Source organism: Athene cunicularia (genome assembly GCF_003259725.1).
Source record: "Athene cunicularia isolate RWA chromosome 13 unlocalized genomic scaffold, athCun1 chr13_part1, whole genome shotgun sequence".
Lineage (NCBI taxonomy): Eukaryota > Metazoa > Chordata > Aves > Strigiformes > Strigidae > Athene > Athene cunicularia.
In genome coordinates this window covers 14,113,200-14,124,581 of record NW_020799117.1, presented here as the reverse complement: position 1 = coordinate 14,124,581, position 11,382 = coordinate 14,113,200, and the positions used below count along the sequence as shown (strand labels likewise).

Genomic DNA, 11,382 nt, shown 5'->3' with positions numbered 1-11,382 from the left:
GCTCACGGGGCGGGGCGCACGCGCATGCGCAGAGCTCGCTGCGCGCGGCCGGGCGGGAGGGGGCCGGAGCGGAGCGGCCGCCGTCTCCCATGTCGGCTCCCTTCGAGGAGCGGAGCGGGGTGGTGCCCTGCGGGACGCCCTGGGGCCGCTGGTATCAGACCTTGGAGGAGGTGTTCATCGAGGTGCAGGTGCCGCCGGGTACCCGGGCTAAGGACGTCCGCTGCGGCCTGCAGAGCCGGCACATCGCGCTCTCCGTGGGGGGCCGGGACGTGCTGCAGGTAAGGGGCCGGCGGCGGTGGAGGGCGCCGCCGCCTGAGGGAGGGCAGGCGGGGCCGCGGGGAGCCCCGCCGCGGCCTGAGGGGGTCCAGACACCTCTCTGTTGTGCTACAACTTCTTTTTTTCAGTCTTTAGATATCTACATTTTGATAAATTAAAAAAAAAATATTAGAAACGGTTCTGTCGAACTGCACGATCCTGTAAGAGGGTAGAGGAAATAAAGACCATATATTCACGTGGGTTTGTGTTCTTGTAGTGATTTGGCTGGAGTTTAGCGCATAGCTTCCATCACTGCCGAGAGCTAAAAAAACAGATCAGAGGCAGACTTACTTTACCTGTCAACAAACAGGGTTTTTTAGTGTGACATGTATACATTGCACCAGAGCTGTACATCACCCTTGGTACAAACACTGGCATTTTCATGGCAAGTCTATTAAAAATGTCATTATTCTCTTGAGAAGCACAAACTCTTTCAATAAAGTGAGATAGTGAAACACTGACATTTTTACTGCATTAAATACTTCATTACAAAAAAATGAGGGTTCTGTAACAAAAAATATTTCTTTGGTAGTCTCTGTGCAAGTCTATATTTGTAGGGCCAGGTCACCCATTCATTTTCAGTAGAAAACAAGAAGGTAGGTTGGCAGTAATACTTGAGAATTCAATATGGACTGGACACTGAACAGGTTTTGCTGTTTTGTAATATTGTATGTGTCTTTTGCAGGGTAAACTTTTTGACTCCACAATAACTGATGAAGGAACGTGGACGTTAGGTAATAACCTGCATCTGAAATGACATTATGAGGGCAGTAGAATTTCTGAAAATATGCTGCAAAAGAGTTTACCCCCTTGTTTTAATGGGAAAGATTACTTTCTTCCCTGTACATAGTTTTGTAAAAAAGACAATCATTATTGCCAGACTAAGGAGCCAAGGTAGTACAAAACCCCTAGAGATTAAGGTTAATGTAAAAACGCTGTATCTTGAAAGGTGGTAGTGAGTGGATTACCAACACTCCCATACAGTGAGAAGTACATGGCAAACCCTCACTAAAGCTGGACAATTAAAGTCCAGTTTTGTGGTCCGTTCCTCTCTGTAATTGTTAACTTGTTTTTTTTTCTCTGCTTATGCATTATATTTTTGTGATAGGTTACATTATGTGCATTATATTTTTGGGATGGGTGACAAAAACTAGAGTCCAAGAGAATCAAAAAGCAACTTAATAAATTACACTAAGGTACCTACAGATAAGGAGCAAAAAAAGCTTCACTGATCATTACATTGTAAATGTTGTGTTCAGAATATTTTGGGGTTTGACAAATCGTATTTATGGACTGTGCCTCTCAGTGTTTTTGTGTTGGATTTTGTTTTCCATACAGTGTTTATTTTAAATATTGATTAATGATTTAGTAATTTAAACATGAAAACTAGAAGTGTAAACATTGTGAGACCTACTCTTTTCCGGTATGTGAATAATTTCAAAATACACTTTATCATTCTATATTTATTCAGTTAAGTAGAACTAAACATCCTTTAGTTATATGTTAACTTTGAAATGTACTTCCACTATATTTTCTATAGGCATATTGTCTGTGTTTAAGTAAATTGATTATACCTCCAGTGTTGCTAAAACTTAGTTCTGGCTTTTAGTGGCAATAATTGTTTGTAAAGCCTGACCTCAAATCCTTCATTATTGCCTTAGCTGAGCTGTATGTATTAATAGTTAAATTTTTTCTCTCTTGTGAACCTCTCTAAAAGGTTAGTTTATGTTTGCAATAGAAGTACTCATGAACTGTGTTTCTGTGTTTTAGTCCCTTAAAAGAGCTTCAGCATTTTACAGGCCAGGAAGGGGAGAGATGGCTGTATAGGTTATCTTTACTTAAGCCTTTCTGTTTCTAGTTAGTGTTTATTTATTTATCAATAACCCTGTTGGCATTGGCGTTAAGAGTTTAAATTACTTCACCAAAAGAAATCCTGTGCTTGTTAATGGTGAATCCACCAAAACAACAGAAAAGACCAGCATGTAGGACTGAGTTTAATGGTTGTTTTTTATGCCTGTTTTGTTTCAACAGAAGACCGGAAGCTGATACGAATTGTTCTAATGAAGACAAATCGAGATGCTGGAAACTGTTGGACATCTCTGTTAGAAAATGAATATGCTGCTGATCCTTGGGTACAGGACCAGATGCAAAGGAAACTTACACTGGAGCGATTCCAAAGAGAGGCAAGTTAAAGGACCATAATTACTCCTTATATTTTGTGTTTGCACTCGGAGGTTATGGCCATGAAAGCTGAGCAGAATTGTTCTGCTGTTCAGTGCAATGGAAACATATACTGTTGTTCAATAGATAAAGAGTGCTCACGAGGCTTTATCAGTGTACTTTCAAGAGGTTATTCTGACTCTAGTCTGTCTGAAGGTTTTTTGAAAAGTTAAGATGAGTTTGGGAGGGTATTGCTGGTTTAGGGTTTGTGGCATAATACTAACAACTTTTCACTTAGGTTAGGTTACACACAATTTCTGGTTTTATCCAGAATTATGACATAGCCTTATTTACAATAAACTTGTAACATCAAGCTCTACTCAGTTTGTTTATAACATCAAATGATGTAGAATAGTTAGCTGGAAAATATTTTCCTTGCCCTTTTACCAAAATTGCTTGAGTTATTTTGGTACACCTTTAGCACACAATTATTCCTATGTATGTCTGGAAAGTTGTAGAATTACAATTTACTACTTAACAGCTTAATCAGTACATGGCATACTGCAACAAAGAACATAATTTTTATGAAACTTGTTATCCAGCATGGCAGGTACTTATATTTTCAAATAGTAATTTCAGGTGACACCAGAAGCCAGACATTTTTCTTAAACTTTCTTTAACATTTCTTTACTGGGAGTTCTAACTGTCTGCAAAATGGTGAACAAAGTCACTTCAGCTCTAATCAATCAAACTATGACAATTCAAGATTTATTTGTTGATGCATTTTCCAAGAATTTCAGCGCCATGGCAAATGGATGACAAATTGATTATTACATGTTCTTTTTACAGTGGCAGAATATTAACAGAAAGAGTTTGGGACTTTTTGGGTTTGTTAGTGTTTTTTTTAAAAAAACATTTTTATTACGAATAATCTAATTAACTTTTTTCTTATCCCCATCAGAACCCTGGATTTGACTTCAGCGGGGCAGAAATTTCTGGAAATTACAGCAAAGGAGGACCAGACTTTTCTAGTCTTGAAAAGTAAACTGTTTTTATCTGTGTTCCTTGAGAGGAATTGCACATTACACTTCAGGACTGGAATCATGTGACTGGTGAATACTTCAGTCTTCAGTGGATTGTTGTCAAGTAAATTACTTCAGTGTAAAGAAAGACAGATCTCTTCCAGTAGAATGAAGACAACAGCTGATTTATAAGCTGCAATAACTTTCTAATGCTACAGGGCAAACTACAGAGAATGGTGTACACCAAAAAGTGACATTTTTAAGCAGAATGTTGGTTTTGGTGGGTTTTTTATAAACACCATAGTAAACTAGTAAGTTATAAGTATACAATTTGTCTTTATGCAAGAATATCATATTCATCTGTGAAGAATAGGTGTTATAAGCAAGCTATTTAATATTTTCTCTTAACTTGCAGCAGGAAGGATACTAGGATGGGTACAGTTACACTTTCCCTCTGTAGCAGCCCTCTGAGTTTTCATAAATGTAATTCTAAAAAAGTGATTTAAATAAAGAAACTACTGCATCTTGCCTCAAAGGAGGTTTTACAATCTACTGTGCAGTTGAGTATAGCATTAATGATTAATACTTGCTACCAGGTAAGTGATACTAGAAAACTGCAATGTCAGGTGAAAGTCTGGTTATACATAATTTTATGTGTTAATGTAATATAACCTTTCAATTTAAGTTATTTAAGATTCTGAAAGTGAATATAATGACTTCTGAAAGGCATAGGAAGTCCCTAGGTAGAAAATGTTATCTTGCATCTATTCATTACCAACATATAGCACAAGTTGTTGGTATTGTATGTAAAAAGCTGTAGATTTTTGCAGATAGTTATAAATGTAATAGCTGTATTTTAAATTTAGCTATTGCATGATGCAACATTTTGCATGTGCCAATTGTGTATCAGGAATTTTCTACTCATTAGGGATGCAGCTGACCAGCAGTCTAACCACAGGGTGAGGGCTCTGTCAGACTAACAGAGGAAGGAAACATGATTCTCAAATCCTGCTGTATTCTGAGCACTGTAACTACTGCCTATACTCAAGTCCTAAGCAGAAGATGATATATTGCCAGCAGTTGTCCATCATACTGCTAAGCCTTATTTATAAAATTGTATCAGTTTCAGTTGGCATGTGGCAGAAACTAGTTGAGGAATCTTTCATTGTAATTCTATCCATTGCTTTCTTGGTGTACAAGCAAGCAAGCATTAATACTTCTGAAATAATCAGTTGTGCCGCTTCTACCCATGTCATCTTTACAGAATGTAAAGTAAATCCATACACTGTGCTTGGGTTTTAGAGAACTTGCCTTACTAAACCAAGGGAAGTAGTGTGATACCAAATGCTAATTTGTGGCTACAAAATTTTGTATCTTTACCATGATTCTGGTATCAACAGTAGATGGTATAGTTGAGAAATGAACAAGACTGCTGCAAAAGTAACTGAAGATAGAAAACAATTAACATTGCATCAAAATGAAGCTATCCAGTGAAATAGTAGTTTTTGTTACAGCAGTTGTTTTGCATCTTTAGACTTACAGCAGAAGTTTAGAATGGTATCTAACACTTCAGTGCATGAAATTACATTTACTCTATACACTTTCAAAGCTAAACTTTATTCCCATATTTTCTGTTTTAAGAAGTAGTATGAGAGTCATCCTACAACTAAGTCCAAGGCTGATGTCAGGGAAAGAGTACAACTGTCAGGTATGGATTTAGGCATCACAGCTCTGAACTGTTGTAGGAGGAAAGGTGTGAAGTACCGGGTTATCTATCCTTAGTTACAGACCTCCAGTTCTGGAAGAACATAGATGAAAATAAAGGTACTGATGCTATGCCTTTCCTTAGTTAGTATCTACTCAGTTCAGACTTGAAGAAGGGGTTTGTCTTAACATCTCACAACAGTGTCAATGGGATTCAATCTCTTTGCTTTTTAGACAAACAGTAACAGGTATTTGGCAGATGCATAAATTTGGATATAAGAGTAGCTAGAGCAACCGATGTTATCAGAAACAATCCTGTGCACTCACTCAGTGTTACTCAGCCATGTAAACGAGTGGAGGACAGGCTACTGGCATTTTTTCATGCATCTGATTCAAGATGAGCTCAGAGTAATGCCCCAGCATTGCTCGCTCTCAAAAGGACCAGAGTTTGAGTCAAGCACAGAAATGTATAGCTAAACTTTAACTAGTTGTTAGGATGCTCACATCAGTGCAAAAAGTCAAATCTGAGTGCTAGATTCTCTTCATCCACGTGTAGAAAGAGGTAATATGTACTATTAGATAAATAATGGAAGTCAGCTAGACAAATAAATGATGTCAAATTTGAACAGCCTGAGCTAAAGTCAATTTTTTCTATCTTGACACTTTCACATCTCAGAGGATTTCGAATAATCATGGGCCAAGTTGAAATAATTTTTATTAGGCTCCCTGAGTTTTTTCCTGTTGGTTCTTTAGCCTTGCCCGCACAGCTTCAACCTCTTCAGAAAACATAAATTTGAAAACAATCTCTATAATCTTTTATCTCCTGCTTAGAAGTTTTCCACGTACTGTTCAGATATAAGTTACTTAATAGAAAAACAAACAGGAGAACAGTTAATTGTTAAGCACGTTTCAATGTTTAATTGAAAGGTACATATCTTAGTGGGACACAACAGTTATAATTGCACATTGCATCTTCTCCCTCGCCCAGTAGGCTGACCACACCTTTGTCCAAATCAGCTGTATACTTTTCACGGGCATGCACCATGCAGAGAGCATAATGGCAGATGCAAACCCCAGTTACACTACGCAGTGCAATCACTCCCAGGAGCTCACGAGAAGGCTTGATTTGTCCAGTATAGAGCTTTGGTATGAACTCTTCTGTGAAAGGTTTAACCAGTTTGAGATACGCAAAGAATGGTTTCCCCCTCTGGTATTGCATGAAGGGGAAGGAGGGGTTGGCTAACAACCAAGCCCCCACTATATTCAGAACATTCTGATCTCTCCTCCCAAGTCAGTTCATACTGGCAACCAGGCATTACCAGCCCATTGCCAACAGCCTCTGCTGCACCGTGATGCAGAATTCAAGAGGACATTAGCAACATTCCCCCAACATCCTGATTCACCTTACATATAGTAATACATTCTTACTACTTACTTCCTTGTTAGCACCAGAAGCATAAGCTTTAAGTGCTGATCTGGTCTTCAGAAAAACTATTTTACAAAGCTTACCATTCACAAGATCAGAGTTGAAGCAGGCTTTAGTATTTCTCAACTAGATTGCTCTTACAGACATGCCTGGATGGGCCAATAGCCCTGCTCCTACAGTGCCTGTAAAAATGCACCTGGTCAGCATCAGCATTAACCTCCTGTACAGTGAAACTTTGGAAAACAGGTCAGACTTGGGGCAGGTGACCCTGTACTTTCCTTCAACCTTCATTAGGTATCGGGAAGTTTTTACACTCTATAAAATAATTCTTTATCTCTGTAAACTACACCTCTCCTAAAGTACTGAAGTTACTGATGCCGTATTAGTGACTACTTTTTATAAGGCAATGAAATAAGGTTTCTCTTTGCTTCTGCTCTAGTTACTTGACATGTTCAGTGGTTATCACTTAGCTTAGTTTTTAATGTGTCTGGTAGAAGGCCCGTGCCTTGCCCAGCAGGAACATGTGGACACATGACACTGCCCAAAGAGCTTGTCAGGTGGCCTGACAGGCATTTGCTAATGTCATCAGTACTGAGCGGGATTAGTCCTTAGTTTGAGACACTGCAGCACTATGCTGCTGCACACTATGTTTCCCTACTGTCACATCATCTTTGGAAAGTGAATGAGATTTTAAAAATTAAATATATAATTGAGCACCTGCAGTTACAGTAAACCAATGTTAGACTACACAAGCTGCTCTAAAAACTATCAGGTGTTAAAATTCCTTGTATTGGTATTGTTGTAGTTTACTGAACAGTAAACAGCCTAACAAATAAGGCTGAAAACTGACACTTATTATTGTTTTAATCATCATGAAAAGAACATATTTCCTGGAAGGATCTTCAGTTTGAAATGTTACATGTTCTTTCCATGAGTTGAGTTCTTCATGTTTCAGACTTTGCTTCTCAAATATTCATGTATCTGGTGACAAGATCACAGGATGGTTCTTCTCCTCATTTTATTGTACTCCTGTAAATAAAAAACCCCAAACAAAACTGTCAACTGCAGGCCTTTCTACAGGAGCCAAACAAAGCATCAGACTTGTATATAACAAGAGCAAGACAGCTGTTACACATAGCCTTTGGAATTAAAGGCTAGATAAAGAAGTAGTTCACAATTTCTACAGAGTAAAAAAACAGTAATGTAACTGAATTATAGCTTTTAGACTTCACTGAACAGATAGTTGCGCAAGTAAAAACATATAAAACTATCTTTTAAGTGGTTTAAGTGAACGATTACAAGAAACTCATTCTAACAGGCAACTGTTCCTCTCAGCCAATTCTTTTTAGGATAGGAGCAAGCCAAGTTTTTCCTCTGCCTTTTTACCAGTTTTACTCCACATTTTAATTTGAATGAGGTCCTGATGTCTGTAGAACATATTTGTGCTCCTACAGCACACCAAAGAATCAGTTCTTTCTCCAGCATTCATATAGTAAGTGGTCATTTCTTTAGGTACAGCACCAGCTCAAGCATGAACACGAGAACAGACCAGCCTCTCTGACCGGCCTACTATGCTTACATTACACGTCTTCAAGAGGTTATCTATATGGAATAAGAAACTTGGAGGTAGTTAACAGCTAAGTACTTCTACAGCATCAGAAGTTGATTTTACAAGGAGTTACCTTTTATGAGCTGGTCTCTGGAATTGTAGGAAGGTGTGTTATTCTGTAGTAGCTGTGTTTAAGCTGCCGTGCTGTACGTCCAGACACAATCCATTTTAGTTTCTGGACATTTGGTTTGGAACACTTGCTTGATGAATATTCTGTAAGGCACTTTAACACCAGTTCCTTCCAGAAGGTCAAATCTCTGTTGTTTATCTAAATAGCAAGACAGAATCTCGTATGTTAATTACTCATTAAATCCCTATTTCATACATGTACTTTCACCTTCTTCACCTAAGATAGAAGCCAAAGATCCCAAGTGAAATGGAAAAAAAATACCCAAAGCAGCCACAAAAGAAACCAGTATGGCAATGGACCTCTCCCTTCCCCACACTTTTCTTCCTTCCTCCCCTACAACTTTATCCATATATACCTTGGAATACAACTGCAGAAATTCCAATGCCTCTGTCAACTCCAGTAGTTTTTGTTCTTCTATCTCGAGTGCCATAACAGACAGTGCCAAGACAGAAGGCTGGAGAGAGAGAAAATGTTTTTAAACACTGCTTTGTCAAGGTTCAGTAGTCTCACTGTCTTCCAAGTTTTCAAGACATTTACCTTTGCTTTAGAAAACATGATTCTGCAGTGACATGCCTTCAGCTGGGTCTCAAGTCTCTCAAAATTAAGGTATTTTCTCCTACAATAAAAACAGATGAGTGACTGTAGAAGAACACAAGCCTGATCAAGACAACACCACCCTGGGAACTCAGAAGCAGCAAGAATATTCATTATCTAAACAAAGGCCTCATTTCTCCCACAGGTTCTAGGGTTACAGTCAAACTGATGTTCAGTTTTGGTAGTCCCAATGCCAAAAATAAATCTTGTGTTATGTTGAGGAGAGTCACACTGTCAAAATAGGCTTACCAACAAGAAATTTCAGTGCTTACATGCAAAAGGAATCTCTAAGCTAGATCTTGAAATCTTTCCAATCATGCAATACTTACTGCAGCATAAGCAGAGATTTATTATACCATCATTACTGAGCAAGTTTTGGTTTTGGCTCAGAGAGCAATACTCTTCAATTTATACAAATAACATTTAAAATTAAAACAATAACAAACCACAGATATTCACATGATGATATTTACCAATAAGGGGGAAAATGTTGTGAGTCTTTTAAGTATAGAAAGGCCAATTACTCAAGTAATTCCCCTACTTTTCTACATAGACTTCTTGATCATATGCAGTCATAGTAAATTAAGTATCACATATTTTACCTTTCACAGCTTAAATTCTCATGAATGAGTGAATGATATAGTTGAAGAAATTGGAAGGCTGTTGTAGCTTTGACTTTCCAAGATAGCTTCTCCAATATGATTTTCTCCATTCTCATCATATCAGAAACAGTGAACCTATACTGGCTTATTCGAATTAAGTCGGTGGCTAAGGGAACATTCCTCTCTTCTTCTGATGCCTTCACAGCCAAGTAGAAGCAGCTGAGTCCAACACAGCCCAAGTGTTTAGGCTGTACCTATAAAGAAAAGTAAATTGTTACTTTCAGAGAGAAAGGCCTTTGACTGGCCATTTCAAAATATAAGCACCAAACTATATAGGTGCCAGTGTAATTCATGAAAAAATTATGGGCGACCAGGAGGGTTGTTCTGCTTTTTGAAGATCAAGACATCAGTTTTTTACCTAGTTACATTTTTAACTGAACTAAATGAGAGGACTGTTAAACTACAAATTCTGGTCACATTCGTTTAAAAAGCAAGACTGCAGAACAATGTGTTTTGATTGAGGCAGAGCTGGTTCTATATATAATGAGGTTCTATAATGGCCTAATCAGAAGCTTTTATGATTTAGTGTTGTATGTACCGATTTACATTAAAAAAGCAGTTTTTAACTCTTTTCTACATATATATATACACACACACACACATTCATATATAAAACCTGACTTATATAGGCATTACAGTCCCTACTTTTACTGCTTATTTTGGATTCAGAAGGCTTACAAATCATCATTTCCCTATCCACTCCATCTAGCTTTCTCATTTTTGTTTTAACACACAAGGAAAACAAGCTTTTGTTCTTGACCAAATAGTGCAGTGGTAATCCCATCTCGTTAGACTATTAAAAACAACCCAGGTCAGCATGCCACAGATGCATGGTAGAATGGAGAGCTAACTAAATGTTTTACCAGACTCTGAGTGCTGAACACCATCAAACTTCTTGATATAGACAACGTTTATGGGTTAGATGAAACAGCAATGAATAAGTAATTTAAGGTGTTCTTGTATATATGCAACAGGCAAACAATTTGTCTTGACATAATCCATTAATTCGGCCTGCATTTCCAAGCCTATGGGTACCCTTAATTTGAAACTGATGCCTTCTTCCTTCTGTTCTCCAGAGGAAAGCTTTCTCAACAACTGTAAAATCTGAACAGGGAAAGCTGTTTTTTAGCTCTTGCACAATTGGAATCTCCACAAGGAGCTTAACCTTTAGTCATCTAAAGCCAAGATGCTCTAATAGGAACAAGGCTGCAATGAGCAGAAGCTAATGACTGAGAGCCTGTACTTTAAAAATCCGTACCTTCATTTTTGACAAGAATCTATCTAAGAAATTCACAGCTAACGAAAACGTCTCTGTATGGAAGCCAAAGAACTGACTTAAACTGAGGAGATCTTTCACTTCAAAGTCTCGCAGCCTTGCAGTCATTCGGAGACCATTATCATGCGCAGATTCAATTAGTCTCAGGCCAGAGGCCTTTGGCTGGCATCTTAACTCCTGTTCCAACAGGGCTGTGAGCTGGTACAACAATTCTTGAGCTTCAGTAGTTACAAGCGTTTCGATCATCTGTAACAAGAAACAAACGTACATGTATCAAACAGCTGAAAGGGGAAAAACTTACAAAGTTCCAGATGTCTCTAAAGCAGAGAGAAACGTGCCTTGCTCTGTAGGTATCACAACTACTCATCTGTAAGACTAAACACTCGCCGCTGGCGGGGAAGCTCCCCCCGTAGCGGCGAGCTGGGCCCGCGCAGGCCCCGCGCCCTGAGGCGGGGGGCGCGGGCACCCCCCAGTCACCGCAACA

At 38.6% G+C, this 11,382-nt stretch overlaps 2 protein-coding genes across 2 annotated transcripts; one reads left to right on the top strand and one right to left on the bottom strand.

Annotated features, from left to right (window-relative positions):
- The first annotated feature begins 26 nt into the window (after positions 1-26).
- NUDCD2 (NudC domain containing 2) lies at positions 27-4,639 on the top strand. Its single transcript, XM_026858265.1, has 4 exons — positions 27-278; positions 1,001-1,049; positions 2,347-2,498; positions 3,437-4,639. Exons 1-4 carry the CDS (start codon positions 90-92, stop codon positions 3,518-3,520), a joined length of 474 nt encoding a protein of 157 aa, XP_026714066.1. The 5' UTR covers positions 27-89; the 3' UTR covers positions 3,521-4,639.
- A 1,459-nt stretch (positions 4,640-6,098) lies between these two features.
- Positions 6,099-11,181, bottom strand: CCNG1 (cyclin G1). Its single transcript, XM_026858264.1, has 6 exons — positions 10,881-11,181; positions 9,563-9,816; positions 8,904-8,982; positions 8,722-8,820; positions 8,310-8,504; positions 6,099-7,656 (listed from the first exon to the last, which is right to left on the bottom strand). Exons 1-5 carry the CDS (start codon positions 11,166-11,168, stop codon positions 8,313-8,315), a joined length of 912 nt encoding a protein of 303 aa, XP_026714065.1. The 5' UTR covers positions 11,169-11,181; the 3' UTR covers positions 6,099-7,656; positions 8,310-8,312.
- Positions 11,182-11,382: the final 201 nt, after the last annotated feature.